The 17,135-nt window shown below is 46.0% G+C and overlaps 1 protein-coding gene across 48 annotated transcripts in view; it reads left to right on the forward strand.

Annotated features, from left to right (window-relative positions):
- The first annotated feature begins 3,982 nt into the window (after positions 1–3,982).
- Positions 3,983–17,135, forward strand: part of NRXN1 (neurexin 1) — a 977,330-nt gene continuing 964,177 nt past the window's right edge. For 26 of the 48 annotated variants that reach the window (XM_083432435.1, XM_083432438.1, XM_083432439.1 and 23 more), the window contains exons 1-2: positions 3,983–4,341; positions 12,165–13,814. In XM_083432435.1, coding sequence (XP_083288561.1) covers positions 13,076–13,814 — 739 coding nt within the window. In that variant the 5' untranslated portion in view covers positions 3,983–4,341; positions 12,165–13,075. The remainder of the gene's footprint in view (positions 4,342–12,164; positions 13,815–17,135) is intronic. The other 22 variants (XM_083432451.1, XM_083432443.1, XM_083432452.1 and 19 more) reach the window with 2 other exon arrangements.

A 17,135-nucleotide genomic window follows, 5' to 3' on the forward strand; every position in this document is an offset into this window, starting at 1 on the left:
TGCCGAGTCATAAGAATGGTTCCTCTAGAGCAGTACAATAAATCCAGATTGGTGTAAACTTTCAAGAATATCAGCAGAGTCTTTGCAAGCCCCAGCTGCTTCCTCCTCCTCCTCTCCTCCATCTAAACACAAATAAATTAATGGAACAGAGTAATGTTGTCCTTGATTAATGTTACTGGAGTATCCTCATTCCTATTTTATGCCTATGCTCAGAGGTTGGCCAGCTGGAAGCAAAGTGTGTCGAAATTGTGGGCAAATTCTTCTAGGACTGTTTGCACAAGAAGATGGTAAGAATACAGAAATACAATGAGCTTCCTTATACCAAGTCAGACCACAGGTCACTCTTGCTCAGTATAGCCTACTCTGACTGGTGTTGGCTTTTTGCAGTATGGTAGCGCTGCAGAGAGCTTGCTGGGGAGACCATGCATTAAAAAGGGACTCAAAAATAACTTAAACAAGGCTTTAATTACAAAAACAAAAGCTCCCTTTACACTAAATACATCTACAAACAAACCAGACCCAACCACCAACCCATCCCCCAGGGTAATGGCAGAGCTAGGTGCTGCTCCTTATATACTACACCCAATTCCTGACACAGCTTAATCAATGCAACTCAGCAGCACCTGCTATGTTTCACAGCTGTAAAGCTGGATCTCGTTATTTTGCTCTGGCCCTTGCTCTGGCCCCTTAAAGATATACACATCGGGTGAAACAATGATGAACCTTTACATTTAAAGAAACAATTCAACAACGGGAGCATTCCCAGTTGTACCTGCGTATGCCAGGGATTAAACCTGTGGCCTTCTGTACAAGAACATAAGAAGAGCCCGCTGGATCAGACCAGTGGCCCATCTAGTCCAGTGGCCAATCATATGCCATGGGGAAGCATGCAAGAAAGATCTGAGCGCTATATGCAACAACAGTGGGAAGAGTATTCTTGGCTCAGAAATGGAAGCAAGAAGAAATAGCGATGAAAGAAGAATGGCAGATAAAATTAACGGACTACGCAGAATTGGATAAAATGACAGGAAGGATTCGAAACCTGCGGGACCAGAGATTTACAGAAGATTGAAAGAAATATATGAATTATTTGAAGAGCAACTGTAATCAACAAATTACGCTAGTAGGACTGCAAGAAGTTTTGTAAGGAGAAATATATGAATATATTGCAAAGAAGAGAAAGAAAAGAGATATTAGTTATGAGATTTAAAAGTAATAGTGAAAATAAGAAATGTAAATTAAGTGAACAGATTGGAAAATTTTCAGATATGATTGATGGAAGTCAAAAAATTGTATAAGATGTAAAAGTATGTTTAATTATTGTTGAAAATGATATGCGGACAGTGCTGGCTCCCAGCCTATAGAGTGAGATGAGCGCACAACCCTAGAGTCTGGCAAGACTGGCCCGTATGGGCAGGGGTACCTTTACCTTATATATATAAAGAAGGATCTCAGCACAACAACACTCTTATCTCCAGAACCTCCAGGCCACCAGTATTCAGAAGAATACTGCCTCTGATAATTGAGGTAGAACACATTCATCAGGGTTGGGCAGGGGTACCTTTACTTTACTTTACATTCATCAGGGTTAGGAGCCTAGCCACTGAGAGCCTTATCCTCCAATGCATGTGTTCCTCCACTGAGCCATGTTGACAAAAACAGTCCAAGCTCTCATATCTGATTTTCAGATCAAAGGTGAAGTGCTAGTCTAAAAGCACAGCGGAGGCAAGGAGTGGTACCATCTGTCTAGGCAAGGTTGCTAGCTCAGGACAGTGTCTTTGTAGTTGAAGACTCCAGCCTAGATCAAGGAGCACAATTTAGACACAAGCAGAGCTTGAGGAGGGAAACAGAGCTAGGTAAGAATTAAGGAGGACAGCAAGCGGGACCGTTGTGGTGCTCTGTGATTGTCCAGGCACTGTTCCAATATGGTGTTTCAAGAACCGCTAAATTGCGTTACCACTAAAATGCAGATTGGTGTGTGTGCAAACATGGAAAAATAGAATTGAGGCAAACCCCTGATTTCACTCTATGAACTTGGATATCCTGTATGAAACCGAATTTTCAAAGTGATTGGACTCGACTGTCTTCCTTTGAGACCTGGCAAAGGCATCGCCACAAAAATTGGATTCCGATTTTTTGCAAGTCAGTCTTTTCAAATTTTGTGCTTATTTGGGTTGCTGAATCTTGCAGGCATCCAGTTGGAACTGGGGTGAGTAAAGAGTTTTATGCATCAGAGCTTGCAGTTCACTGTTCTGCCAGTGTATATATGTGGTAGCAAAGAGTTAAGTTTTCAAATCCGGTGCTAGAATATCCCATCCCAGCCTGACAACCTAAAACAAGGAAGATCCAGCTGTCAGAGTGGCTAGGTTGATTTATTTCCGCTTTGGAATTATTTTGCTGGAAGAAAGTTGTTTGGGCTTTATGGGGGACAAAACATTTTGAAGACTCACAATGGCAGAGGAGAGACCAGAAGATGCAGCCAAAGGGCTAGTCCTAAGGTAGGATCCTTTGCACATCAAGAGCTGACAAGCACCCCAGCAATTATCTGGGTTTTAAAATGAGGCATATTCATAGCTGATAGGCTGTTAGCCATGCTAGTCCAATAGTACTGCCACATTCAGAGGCTGTATACTTCTCAAAGTACCAGATTTTGGAGGCAAGCGACACAAGATGACTGGTGCCTTCATGTCATTCTTGTCAGAGGTCCCCAAAGGTATCTGTATGACTGGTGATAAGGGTGAACTAGGTAGACTTTGGGGACGCAGGTGGCGCTGTGGGTTAAACCACAGAGCCTAGGACTTGCCGATTAGAAGGTTGGCGGTTCGAATCCCCGCGACAGGGTGAGCTCCCGTTCCTCGGTCCCTGCTCCTGCCAACCTAGCAGTTCGAAAGCACGTCAAAGGGCAAGTAGATAAATAGGTACCGCTCCGGCGGGAAGGTAAACGACGTTTCCGTGCGCTGCTCTGGTTTGTCAGAAGCTGCTTAGTCATGCTGGTCTCATGACCCGGAAGCTGTATGCCGGCTCCCTCAGCCAATAAAACAAGATGAGCGCCGCAACCCCAGAGTCGGTCACGACTGGACGTAATGGTCAGGGGTCCCTTTACCTTTAGGTAGACTTTACAGGAGAGCTCTTCTTATTCTCATCTCTCACTTGGCTTTCTACTGATTCTCCTGGCAGAAGACGCAAGAGAAGATGGTTCCATCTATAACATTAATCCATTGAGTTGCAGGGAAACTTCTCTCTCTCTCTCTCTCTCTCTCTCACACACACACACACAAATGCTGTCTGAGCACGTGCTGGAACATTCAACATCCCTGTGTAAAGGAAGGTCCACTTGCGTCTTCATCTTTTCTTTCTGTAAATAAAGTTGCGTGTTTGCCTTGATCCATACATAAACACAACAGGGTGTGTGTGTAACGGGAGGGGTGCGTGCCTGCGTGCCTCTTGTGGAAACCCAGAGCCGGTCTGAAGGCGGGGAATATTGGGGGGGGGGGTGCCTCCTCAGTTCCCATCCTCTGCTACCCACCGACCGCTAGGCAAAGCTCCACGAGGTTTCCATTTTCTGGGGGTGGGGTGGGGGGGAACCTGCAGCAGCAGGACACATCTCTATATACAGGATCCCTGCTGTGGAAAAGGCTCGGGGAGGGGGCGTGTTAGAAAGCACGATCACGTCACCGGCTTTGAAGAGAAGATCAGAATTTGGTGCAAAAAAGAGAAAGGGGGAAAAAAGGAACAAAGGGGCTGTTTTGGATCCAATCTATAAATTGCATTTCGTTCTACCCTGCGTCCCCCGCTCCCAAGTCCACCCCCCCCCGAAGATGAAGCGCGGACCTGTCTCTCCCCTTTTTGCTCCAGCCTGGCTGTGATGGAGAGATGGAGGCTGCCGTGGAAAGAGGGAGGGAGGGAGGGAAGGAAGGAGGGAGCGGCTACTGTCCACGATGCTGCAGAGAGGACGGCTCCTCCCTCCTCTTGCAGACAGACAGCAACCAGGCGGTCACGTGGGCCCCCGCCAGCCCTCCTTTTCGCTTGCCTCTCCTCCCCGGTTCTGCGAGATAGAGAGAAGCCGGAGCCTGACGCTGCTGAAAAGGCAACGGACGGCACTTTTTTTTTTTTTAAAGACCCCCCTCCCTTTCTACCCCCTGCTTCGTCTCTTTCTCTCTCTCTCCCCCCACCCCCGCCGATCCTGCCTTATTCAGGGGAGGAGGGAAGGGAGGAAGGAAGAAGAAGAGAAGGAAAGGGAGAGAGAGAGAGAGAAAGAGAAAAGGAACCTAAGGGAAATTCTCTTTGGCCAACACATGCCTCGAGAGCCGTCCTTGCGAGCGGAAAGGAACAGCCGTGCAGGTAAATAGCTGGCTTGGGGAGGGGACAGGTGGCGGCGGCGGCGGCAGCGGCAGCGGAGGAGATCGGGGAGGCTGCGGGCGTTAAGGACCCGGGTTAGGGACGCTCTGGTCCGTCGAGGAGGCAGGAGAAGGCGCGAGAAGGCGCTCCGGCTTGGCGTGCGGCGTTTTCCTCATTTTTTTTTTTTTTGGGGGGGAGCAAGAGGTAGACGATCTCGGCGCGATGGTGGCTGGTTAGGAAGTTGAAAGGCTGCCGGTGGTGATTTATTCGCGATCGGGCGTGGGGTGGGGGGAGAGAGAAAGGGAGGGAGGGGAGGCAGGTCTCGCTGGCGTTTTGGAGACTCGCGGATGGGGGGGGGGGGAGAGAGGGGAGGGGGGAATCGATCCTCTTCTTGCATGTCTCTTTCCTTACCCCCCCCCCCCCAGCCACCTTCCTTCCTCCCAGCACACCTTCGTTGGAAGGAGATGGGGCAATGGGAATAAGGAGCGTTTCGGGGAGCGGGTCGGAAGCTGGCAAGGTGGTTTGACGAAAGGTTGGCATTTCGGGACGTTTTTGATGGAGATCCGTTCGAGAGAGCTGGGGTGGGGGTGTTCTCCCTATCGCCTCCCCTTTGCCTACCTAATGGGTTAGAAGAAACTGCTCTTAGCCTTGTTGGTGCCTTATTTTGGATTTCATCCGTACGTATATATCTATATATGTATCTGCAGCCTTCCTTGGTAGAGGAAAAAAGGAAAATAATCCCGTCTTTTCCCCCTTTAGTAGCCAAAGAAAGGATTCGATGCTAGGAAATAAGTAGGTTGGGATATACGAAAATGGGGGAGGGGGCGCTAAGTAACCATAAATAAATACAAATAATGGTGGTGTTAAGGATTTTGCTTTTGAACTAAAGCGCTTCTCTCTTTGGCTGCAGCAAAGGTTGTTTTTGTGTCCCCCCCCCAACACCTCCACCCCGAGCTCCCCGTTTATTTTATTTATTTGAGTCTACCATTCGTGTGCTCTCCAGGTCTTTCCCGCACCCGGAGAAAATCCTATGGACACTTATAACAGCAGGACGCTGCCAAGACTGTATGTGCCAAAATGACCTGCTATTTATTAAGGATTTATTGCCATATCAGTCTGCCTTGCTTTAAGTCTCCTTCCCTTCTTCACCCCCCGCTCCTCCGCCCTTGTTTTAATAGCTCAGTTGGGGCACCTGTGACCAAAACGTGATTTTAATTTTTAAAAACCCCGATCAGGTATTTTTTTTTTCTTTCTTAGAGGAGAGGGCGTTGCATTTATTGATGAGCGGTGCAACACTGTATTCCCACCTTATTAAATGGAGGGGGGAAAGGACAAAAAGGTTTTAATCTCTCTCTCTCTTTCTTTATATATTTAAAAGGTCTGAGAGCCCACTTTAAAAGCATGCCTGTTAAATCAGCAGTCCATCTTCCATTATATATATCTGCTTCACTTGTTTTGCAAATGACTAGACAGTCGGTGCTGTTTATCATTGTATCAGCCATAATAAATAAGCAAGTGGCTATTTATTTATTTTTTATTTGCTGCTGTTTTGGCAATATATATATATATATATATATATGCATGAGGAGGGGGGCAGCACAGAGAGCGTGGGGTGGGAGGGGGAGAGAGGGAGAGAAGAAGGAAAGGGGCTGGCCATCAATTTCATCTAAGAAGGATGTTGAAGAGGGATCTCCTTAGCTCAATGTCTCTCTCCTGCTGACACTTGTAGGGACCACTCTGCTATTCACTCCTGGCTCTTAGGTGTATTTTGTGTGTTCAGACAAGCACACACAGCCTTGTCCAGTCTTCCAGCAACGCAGCTGGTCACTTTTTCCTCCCCACTGGCACAGCTCCTACCCTTCCCGTATGTGTGGTCAATCCAGCAGTTGCCTTTCCCCTTGAGATGGACAGACATGATTCCCGCCCCCCCCCCCATACTAATATTAACCACATAACCTCACAATCACAGACCAGAGGATACTCCTTTCTGAGAACATTTTAACTCTTAAATCATACAGACAATTACCTGTCCATAGCTACAGCTCATCTATCTCTCGTCCTCTTTGGGATTTGTACCTTCACCACCCCTGCCAATAGCCGTTCTCTAAAGACTATATGAAATGCAGAAACAAAAACTCTCCTCCAAGCCACAGACTGGATGGCTGTGGCTCCAGGAACTTTTGGAAAATATAATATCTCTGGGAGATTTCCATTCCCTCTCTATGCATGCCGTATATGCCATTGGGCGCACAGATGATCAACTTCTCACAGTGGCCTCAGCAACAGCCCCCCCCCCCACTTTACACACATAGTTGCTCTCTTCATGTGTTCACCTTTCATCTCCAAACCTGTAGACACAGAAATGCAAATCCACGAGCACACACACACACACTTTCCTCATTACTTGCAGCAAATGCATTTCAGTCTTAGTAAGGCACAGGGAGAACACCCCCCCCCAAAAAAAAAAAACACAAATCCCCTTCTGTTTCTTACACTTGCAGTAACCCCTTGTGTTCACCCATCACAACGGCGGCTGCAATAAGTTGCACATTTAATGACGACACACTGTCGCCGTGTGTACACCATTCCTCTCTCACATGCACTTTATCACCTCTGCAGTTTACCCACCCAACAACACAACACACTTTCCACATATTCCTTGGGGGTGCTCATTCCCCCCCCCCCCACACACAATGCCAGTTCCTGCTCACTCATGCCTCGCCATCATGACACCTCATGTCGTAGATATGATCACACCCTCGGTTGCCTCCTCTCTCTCTCTCTCTCTCTCTTTTTGCACAATCAACTCCTTATCCAAACGCCTCTTATGATGCTCACTGCTGTGGATGGAAGGCTCTCTCTCTCTCTCCCATACAGAGCCTCTTTTCACTAATGGGAGTGAGGCAGACAATCAGTTCCTTCCGCAGTTCTTTGTAACACCCGAAATCGATGCATTCTCTCCCCCTTTGCTTACTCTGCCACACAAAACCCACACAGCCCTTCCATGCCATTCTCTCTTTCTCTCCCTGGCACACACCTGCATCTGTACTAATCAACCCCTTCCTGCAGCTTTGCTCTGCAATTCTGTTTTCCCCCCACCTCCCATCGCAACCGTGAAACATTGGGTCAAGTAAAAAATCCCTCCAGCTCGTACACAGGTTATCCTCCTTCAAATTCATTAGCTCTCATTCAAGAAGCTATTTCCTGTAATTAATGAACCATCCCACCCCGCATCCCAACACAGATACATATTCATTGTCTGGCCCCCTTTCCTTTAGCATTTTTCACTGAGCACACCCACATTCCCAGGAAGGGTTTACAGGCAGAGCGCACGGTTTGCATGCGGGTTTGGATTCTTGGTGTCTCCGGTTCCAAGGATCTCTGGGTAGCTGGGCCCTTTGAGAACTCCTGCTGGTCAGAGGATGGGCCCTACCTAACATGCAAAAGACGAGAGCCCCTTTTATTTTGCGAGGGGGGCCACAGCTCATGGGCAGAGCACATGCTTTGCATGCATAAAACACAACAACAACACCCAGGCTCCATGCTCGGCGTGTGTCGCATCCAGCGCACACCCACACTCTTGGGGAGCGAGCCAGAGCGCACATGTGTGTGTGTGTGTGTTTTGCGCGCGGAAGGTCTCCGCTTGCGGGTCGGAGCCTTGCAGTTAAAAAGCGTCTCGTGAAGCAGAGCTGAGAAAGCGATGCGCGGGACCTTGGAGAGCTCCGGCCAATCAGAGGCACCAGCAGCGCGCGGAGCCAGATGCTTTCTGTTCTGGCGATTCTCTTTCGTTTCCCCCAGACCTGCTGGGCGAGGAACCCCATCCACCCTCTCGCATCATGCATCCTTTTTTCCCCGGCCGCAGGCTCTATAGATCCCCACCCCTTTCCCCGGGATACTTTCGGCCAAAGACAGGCGCGCGCCACGGCTCTCCAAAACACACACACACCGCGAAGCGCACGGAGACGCACGACGCTTCCTTTCCTCTCCTTCCTTCTCTTTCCCCGGGGGGAAGGCGGGTGCGCCGCCGGCGCCTGGGCTGTGGAGAGCCAAGGGGAGCCGGGCTCCTTTCCCGCACCTGCCTTCAGCCAAGGCGCCGAGATTGCCAAGGCACCGGCGGCCTCCGAGCCTGGCGCGCGCGCTGCCGGGCAAGAGGAAGGCGGAGCGAGGCGGGGCGGAGCTGCTGCTGCTGCTGCCTCCGCCGCTGCGTGTGGGAGCGCCAAGAGGAGGCTGAGGGAGGACGAAGGAGCCAGCGGATGCTCAATGCGGTGCCATAAATTGTGGCGCCTCCTTCCCAGCCAGCCCTCCGGACAGCGGGGAGAGACACCTGGCTGGCCGGGGCAGCTGGCGGCGCTTGCCGCCTCAGAGCCTCTCTCCAGGTGGGGAAGGGCCTGCTGGCTGCGTCTTCCGTCTAAGTCTCGGCGGGGTTGGCTCTTGCCTCAGGAGGTGAAGAGAGGCTTTTGCTGCTGCTGTTCTGGCCGTGCTCGGCTATCGCCGAAAGGGTTCAAATAAACGCGCACAAGGCCGTCTGCGCCTGCGTGGAAAAAGACCCTCCGTCTCGGGCCCAAGAAATTTTCCTCAAGCTGAGCAGCGCTGACCAAACCACCCCCAACACGCGCTGGAAACACAACAACCCACAACCGTTAAAGCGCTTCCTCTTTCCTTATTTATGAGGGACAGTCCATATTATCACAGAACAGACCCAAGGCAATTTGCCGCCTGAGGCATATGGCACGGTGGTCCCCCTCTTTCTGCATAAAGCAGCTGGCTGGACCGGCCCTTGGATGTTACTAAGAAGCTGATGACTGTGAGGGCTCACAACACCTGAGGGCTGTGGGTTGCAGGTGAGGTGGAGGCAGGGGGTATGGTACAAACAGCCCTGTCAGCCCCACAAAAGGGGGTTCTAAAGGAGTGGAGGCAGTGCATAATAGAAGGGAAAAGGGGAGCTTTATTTATTTCTAAAGGAATAGTGGTGGGGTCAAGCACCTCCCATAAATTGCAGTATCCCCTACCCCCAATGGTAGGGCCGGCCCAGCATCCTAGCAATTTGGTAGCATGAGGTACTCATGTTTGCATTCTTCAGAGTTCCACCTACCTCTTCAGACCCAGTATCAAAAGTGGACTGTGCAATGATGCACCTCTTCTCTAGTTCACGTGCATATAATTATTAATTATTATTATTAATGAGCACTGATAGTAAGCATGCAGTGTGCAGCCTGTCATTTTGCCCATGGTTGCATTGTCAGGCACCACATTTTGGGTCTCGTTCAGTGGAGGATAGGCTAAAGCAGACTGCAGCTGATAGCAAGGAGCCTTTGACAGATGGGCAATGGTGGAGCAATGACTAGGGTCACCGAGTTAGAATTGGGATGTTAGAAGCATGCTCCTGTTTTCACCTGTGAAATGTTGGAAGGTATGGGCATATTTAGTGGGTTCCTGAATGCATTTGGGAACAACACCCTAAATGCATTCTAATTTAATTGAACAGTTGCATTTCTACCACACAGCTTCACATCCTCATGCACTGCCCACATCCCTTCATAAAGGAATACCTTATTGAGAGGGGCATTTCAGTCCCAACAAAGACACTTCTTTCCCTCTCCTCATATAGAGCTCACTCCAAGCAATTATAAAATGAAGCCCTATTCTTGATTTGTGTAACTGTTACCAAGTGGTCCCATTTACTCATACAGGGAGATACAAACTGATCCATAGCTCAGTGATAAAGAACATTATTTTCATGGAAAAAGTTCCAGATTCATTCAGTCTCCCATTAGGATGAGGAAAAGATAATCTGAAACACTGGAAAGTGAGTTCCAGTCAGTGTTACAATACTCACTTTACAATGGTCTGACCTTGTGAAAACCACATTATTATGTTCTTAAACATGTTCTTTGGATGAAGGGCAGTATATAAATTTAATAAATAATAATAATAATAATAATAATTACAGATGTGCCAAGACTTACATAGTGCTACTGCTATCCGTTTACTCTTCTGTTCCTTTGACATTGAAAAGTATTAAAATGTGCAAAGCAAAAATTGAAAAGCAAAAATTAAAAACAAACAGAAACATGTCCTGAGAAATTACAGAATATTGGCTCCCTCCATCTTGAACTTAGACAAGGCATTAAAATGCATCAAGCACCTTGGCAACTGATTGAAATTATTTATTTACTAAAGCACTGCACTGTTCATTCCAGCATTTTCTGAAATACAAAACTGTACCAACAATTGCAAGATACTGCTTCCTATCAATCACTGCACAATATCAAGCTATTCCCCTTCTCCTCAGCTCCCCACCTGATTGGCACAACATTGGAATGCTCCTGGTTACTGTGCAATAGAATGTAAATTAGGGATGGCAGTGGGTGAAATTTGCTCAAGGCACATCAAGAAAGAAAATGACATTTGATAGTCTAGGGAAGGTTGTGCTCTGGTGTTACTTCTACTTTGAGACTTTTTTGGAGGGTGTGTGTGTTGCTATTGCATGTGCCTGATTTCTGCTGGATGACAGCTCGTGCTGCTAAAGTGGGACACAGATTTACGATAGAAAAGCTATCAGTAAATATGTATTATCCATTAAGTTAAATATACAACTGGGAGAGTTCAAGGCAGTGGTGGGGGAGATGTATTTCTTAAAACATGCAAACTGCTTTAGCCACACCACACAAAAACACTCGCATGCACACACAAATTAATTCCAATATGAGTGGTACCTCGGGTTAAGTACTTAATTCATTCCGGAGGTCCGTTCTTAACCTGAAACTGTTCTTAACCTGAAGCACCACTTTAGCTAATGGGGCCTCCTGCTGCTGCTGTGCCGCCGGAGCATGATTTGTGTTCTCATCCTGAAGCAAAGTTCTTAACCCGAGGTACTATTTCTGGGTTAGCGGAGTCTGTAACCTGAAGCGTGTGTAACCTGAAGTGTATGTAACCTGAGGTACCACTGTATAGAGGCTTATGTAAACAGGGATTTGGCCTTATCCTAAAGCAGAGGTAGCCAATGTGTTCCCCTTCAGGTGTTCCTGGACCACAATTCCCATCAGCCTCAGCCATCATGACAAATAGCCAGGGATATTGAGAGCTGGGGTCTAGAAGGCGCCACTGTTGGCTATCCCTGGTCCTAAAAGAGTAATAGCAGAGGACGGATGAACTGTGATCTGTATGATACAGCAATCTAGCTGTATCATACAGCTTCTCCCCCCTTTGCAATAATGTAAAATTTCAACAGCTAAAAGATTCCAAGAAATATTATAGACATAACCAACACAATCCTACTTCTAGCAAGGAATGCAACAACTATGGTAATTCACCGTCTGTTCGGCCTTGTTGTGATCTTGTCCCATTTTCATGAATTTAAGAACACTGGGGGGAAATAAGCAGGTTCACAGCATGCAATAACATCACTGAATGGAGGATGGTAGGCGTAGGTTTATTTCTGTAATGAATTATGTTTGAAGATGCCCAAATGGCAGTAAACATAAGTAACACATTTAAGTGCCCCTTTCTGCCATAACAAGCTCTGTACATGAAAGAGGCTTTTCCTATGATTTTCCAGTCCAAAAAATTACTGCTGCAAACAGACTTGGGCATTTAAAACAGTGACTAATGGAGTTAACTTGAATGGAATTCATCACAAGAAACTCCCCCCGCTCCCCCAGCATAGGGCATAAAGCATGACGCTTTAGCTTTATTGTAGCAAGGGAGCCTGCACTTGCCTCTGGTTACATTTAAATCTGTGGTTACCCTCACCCTTTTTACAGGCTCGTTTTACTTTTCATTCGTGGTTTTGAAATGTACTTGTCTTTTGTTTTATATCTTCACAGATGGTTTTTTTGTTTTGAAAAGAGCACAGCGCAAAACCCCCCAACGATCAAACACCAGGATCTTCATAGTTTGGGCCTTGCTCAAGGAAAACAAAACCCCAAAACAATACAGGAGCTGTGAAGCTTTGCATTTCAAGTAGCTTCTGAGCTTCATGACAGTGTCTGGATTTCAGTTCCATTGGGAATCTCCTCCTGATCTGTTGCATGGCGAGCAGACCATGATCTGATGAGAGGATCAGCCTTGAGAAGACTGGATTGTAATCCGGCAATTGCTTGCAGCGAAAGGTGAGGGAGAATCCTGGGGAAATACAGCTATCGGGTAACATGACTTCTACACGCGCTTGGATACTGATTCCTCCATGTGTGCTGGGATATTGATCGAGTCTCAGTGGGCCTGTGGATCTTTGGAGAAGGTTTTCTGGGTGGCTTGTTGGCCTTCTCCTCTCTGAACATCATCCCATCTCCTTTCCAACTTGGTGACATGGGTGTTTGATGGTAACAATTTCTGCTGACTCATCCATCCTTAGACATCTCCTTCGAAAGCCAAGCAGATGACCGAATAGCATCTACCAGTGCCTTTTATTTCTAAAGTCATTTTTTTACAGCCCCGTCAAAGTTGCACATTTGCTTGTGCTTGAAAATATTCTCTTTCATTCATTTTGCTTTTTGCTTTTTCTTCTTCTTTTTCTTTTTTTTGAAGGGAGGAGGGATTTACATATTGGGTGCGCCTCCCCATAGCCTCTCCTACTGGGAGAGGCAACTCCACTATTCCTCCCCAGAACATTAGGAAAGCAAGAGTTAACTTATCTAGTGTGAGGGGTTCCTGGAAAGATTTTACCCTGTCTGCTTCAACCCCCCCACCACCACTCCCCCCTCCTCTCCCCCCTCTCCCCCACCCCACCCCACGAAGAATGGGGCCTGTGCTCCTCAGGCGTGGAGGTTGCCTCCTACTATGGATGGCCCTTCTCCTGGGATGCTGGGCCGAGCTTGGCAGCAGCCTGGAATTCCCAGGAGCAGAGGGCCAGTGGACTCGATTCCCTAAATGGAATGCCTGCTGCGAGAGTGAAATGAGCTTCAACATGAAGACCCGTAGTTCCAGTGGCCTGGTGCTTTACTTTGACGACGAGGGCTTCTGTGACTTCTTGGAGTTAATCCTGACGCAAGGCGGGAGGCTCCAGCTCAGCTTCTCCATCTTCTGCGCCGAACCCGCCATCTTGCTCTCCGACATGGCTGTTAATGACAACCTGTGGCACACAGTGGTTGTCCGCCGCAATTTTAAGAACACGACGCTACTAATCGACCAGACTGAGGCTAAGTGGGTGGAAGTGAAATCCAAGCGACGGGACATGACTGTCTTCAGCGGCCTCTTTCTCGGAGGGTTGCCTCCTGAGCTGCGTTCGGCTACTCTAAAAGTAACACTCTCCTCGGTGAAGGACCGGGAGCCCTTCAAGGGATGGATAACAGATGTAAGGGTCAACTACACACAGTCCTCGCCTGTGGAGAGTCAAGAAGTGCGGCTGGATGATGAACAGAGCCACCTGTGCGCCAGGGATGACGTTTGCCTCAATGGAGGCGTCTGCTCTGTGCTCAATGACCAGGCTGTGTGTGATTGCTCCCAGACTGGCTTCCGCGGGAAGGACTGCAGCGAAGGTAAGGACATGTTTTCACCTTTGCCCTGCCAGCCTCTCCCTCAATGACAGGGAAGGTCAGGAGATGGAGACTGCATGGCTTTTCCTCTGTATGAGTGAATCTCGCAGCTGTGCTTTCCCCTCATCCATCTCATACCTTGGACCTTCGGTTAAATATTCCAGCCCTTCTTCCTCCATCCCTTTGAACAATTATTGTCGCCATATGTTTTGCAACTTTTAAGACAAAGTTGAAGATGAGGTGGTGGGTGGTGGTGGGAAAGTCGCCATTTTGGGAACAGGAAGGTTGTGGGCAGTGAGCAATGTGGTGAGCAGAACTTGGTCGCATGGAAGGGAATGTGGAGAATTAGGTTTAGAAAAGGAAAGATGGGGAATGGGTAACTTGAAATTATCCTTGATGGGGTTTCTTTCTATTAGGAAACGGGCTTTCAAATTCATCCACAACTCCAGTCAGCTGACATACTTGATTTTAAACCTGTTTAGTCCCAATGAGATTAAATAACTCCAAAAGCAAGTATTTGGCCTTAACAGATTTGTGGATTTGGCTGCTCCTAGTTTGATTATTGTATGAAAGCGTGGGAGGAGAGGTGATGGGATTTGTTCATTGTATGAGGATAATGGAGAAATTGTGTTTGTTCTTCCTCTTTGGAGGTAGGTTTATTAATATCATCAGATTGCTTGAAGCCATATCAATGATTTATTTGTGCAGCTCCTTAATGGACAAGGAGTATGAATTGCAGTGGATTTATAATTTCATACCAGAATAAATGTCATTTTGCAATAATGGACTTAGCCAGTTCATATGTCTGTCATATGAAGGCTATATGCAGCTGTAGAATTATTTTGACTGGAATATTTCCAGAGGTCAATATTCAGAACTAAAACTCAGAAGACGGTGAAAGCAAAAGGAACTTGTTTGTATTCTTCCCCCTTATTCTTTTTTTTAAAAAAACAAACCAAAACAAACCTGCAAACATGTTAATAACTGAATCCTCATTGTCAGCGCCCATCCCTTTTGGTAACATGGATTAATTAAGTGCGGTTTCATCTGGTCCTTATTTATTTTTTAAAACAAATAATATTTGCATTTCTAATTTTTTGCAGATGTTTTTCTGAAATGGATAGGAAATATTTTTGTTGCATTTGCTGGACATGGAGTGACAGTCAAAGCTGTTATAAATGATAGCATATGAGGAGATAGAATACATGTTTCTGTACACATATAAAAATTAAAGGAAACAATCTTCCTATGGAACGTAGAAATGATTCCAAACTGACAAAGACCAGATGAAGGGGCTTGTTGAGTGGCTATATGTCTATAATGACTGAGTAATTTGCCTTTATCACTTTTAATCAAGTTTCACTGGCTGTAAAAAAGAGACATAATTTGTGAGTGTGCTTTTTATTATGTAAACTTCCTTCCTTTGCTGTCCAGTTCTTATATTTTCAGTCATTTCACATCCTATTAATTTGTCAGCTTTTTATCTTTCATCTTCTCTATTATTAGCGCTGAACATTCAAGCTTTTTTATTACATATATTCACAAATGCTGTTGAAACTGTAATAGATCAAATAATATATATGCTATAAGATGATTGGCTCTTGAGAAAATGGCTTTGTATTGGTGCTATTTGCAAATACTTGGTTTTAATGCAGTATGTGGTCTTAAAGGAGTGCTTAGATGAGTTTAGATGTCCCTGTTTCAGTACACTGACCTAATTCACAATGGTAACTGATTGATAGATTGAGGTTGCAATCCTATGGCAATGACCTGGGAGCAAGTCCCATTAAAACAATTGGAGATTGTTTTTGAGAAGACATGTAGAGGGCTGCATGTGAAGCCAATTAATAGCAGAAATTACAAATGTTGAAATTGTCTGGAACACTATCCATGTTATGAAAACAAGCAAGTTTTTAAGAAACATTGATGCAGAAGCACATTAAGAACCAAAAGAAAGCGATGGAAGAATGCACAACTCCATATTAGAAAGGTGAAACAATTGCACCTCCATTAAAATTAAACTCTGCTGTTGATGCTAGATGCATGTAAATCTCAAACTATTTCAAAAAAAGTGCAATTAACACATTCAAGTAGAGGAAGGATGAGTGTTTTTTTTGATCTAGCCAGCTATTAAGATTAACAGACCTATTCCGTCTACATTTATTCTTATCAGTGGGATTTACTCCCAGGTAAGTGTGTGGTGCAGCCTCAGAAGCTCATCACAAGTCTTTAATTACGGCAGTGGCAAGGACTCTTTATCCCAGTTAGAACATCACAGTGTATGCTGATTGCAGGGGAAAATACACTGCTTGCGATGTGCAATATTGCAGCTGATTAAAAAGAAATTCAGACAAAAGACAAGATTCCCAGCCAGTCACAGAGAGCTGTTACTCTCTGAGCCCTTGCATCCTATTTGTTAATGAAAACCATATCAAATAAGGTTGATTGCATAACAGCAATGGGTAACTCTTTGTATTGATTAATCAAAGGTTTGAATTACTCTGTGATTAGGTTACATTCTTGTGACTAATTAGGGGAAGCAAAAATAAAATAGGAAGGGGACATGTGCAACCTGTTCCCCTCATTAGGCTTAAGACTCACAGCAGCTCTTGCCTATAGCGGTCGTGTCTTCCTCGCCCTTAGTGGCTCTGAGTCTTTGTAGACTTCAAAACTGTCGGTGGGGTTTATTCAGTGGTCGAGAAAAAACACCAACTGAATATGGTGTTCTGTTTGCATATGGGTGTGTTTTGGATTATTGTATGAAGGAGTCATCGTTCACCACCACCATTATTTATGGTGCCTAAAATATACTGGGCACTATTGTACGTCCATAAAAGTTAATCAGAAGACTTTCTGGTCGTTAAACTTCATGGGGTTTTATGATATGCCTGTGTTTCTTGAATAGTCTTGCTTTATAAAGTGGAATAGCATAATGGGAAGAGGATTTGTTAATGAGTTTTCTTTTCACGCCTTAGGTGCTGCTCATTACTGTGCAGATAACTGAGCAGTTTTTTTTTTAAAGCAAACATAGCCTGCTATAAATACTGAGTTTACTGTAGCAATATGGGGCGCTGCTACCTTCACGGACCCAACTATTTATATCAGATTCCATAGCTGTTCTTTAATATGTTATTGGTATTCCTATTAGTGATAATATACTTTTAATGGCGCTTCCTGAATGTTCACATGCATTGTCTCGTACAAAAAGCATTGCAAGGTAGGTCAGTATTATTTATGTACTGAGACCAGATCAATTTATTTGTTTTAAAGCATGAGTTACAACAGGGCAGGAGAATGACAGGCCAGTCCTCCTCCTCATGTTTA

Source organism: Podarcis tiliguerta (assembly GCF_965153285.1).
Source record: "Podarcis tiliguerta genome assembly, chromosome: 3".
NCBI classification, from domain to species: domain Eukaryota; kingdom Metazoa; phylum Chordata; class Lepidosauria; order Squamata; family Lacertidae; genus Podarcis; species Podarcis tiliguerta.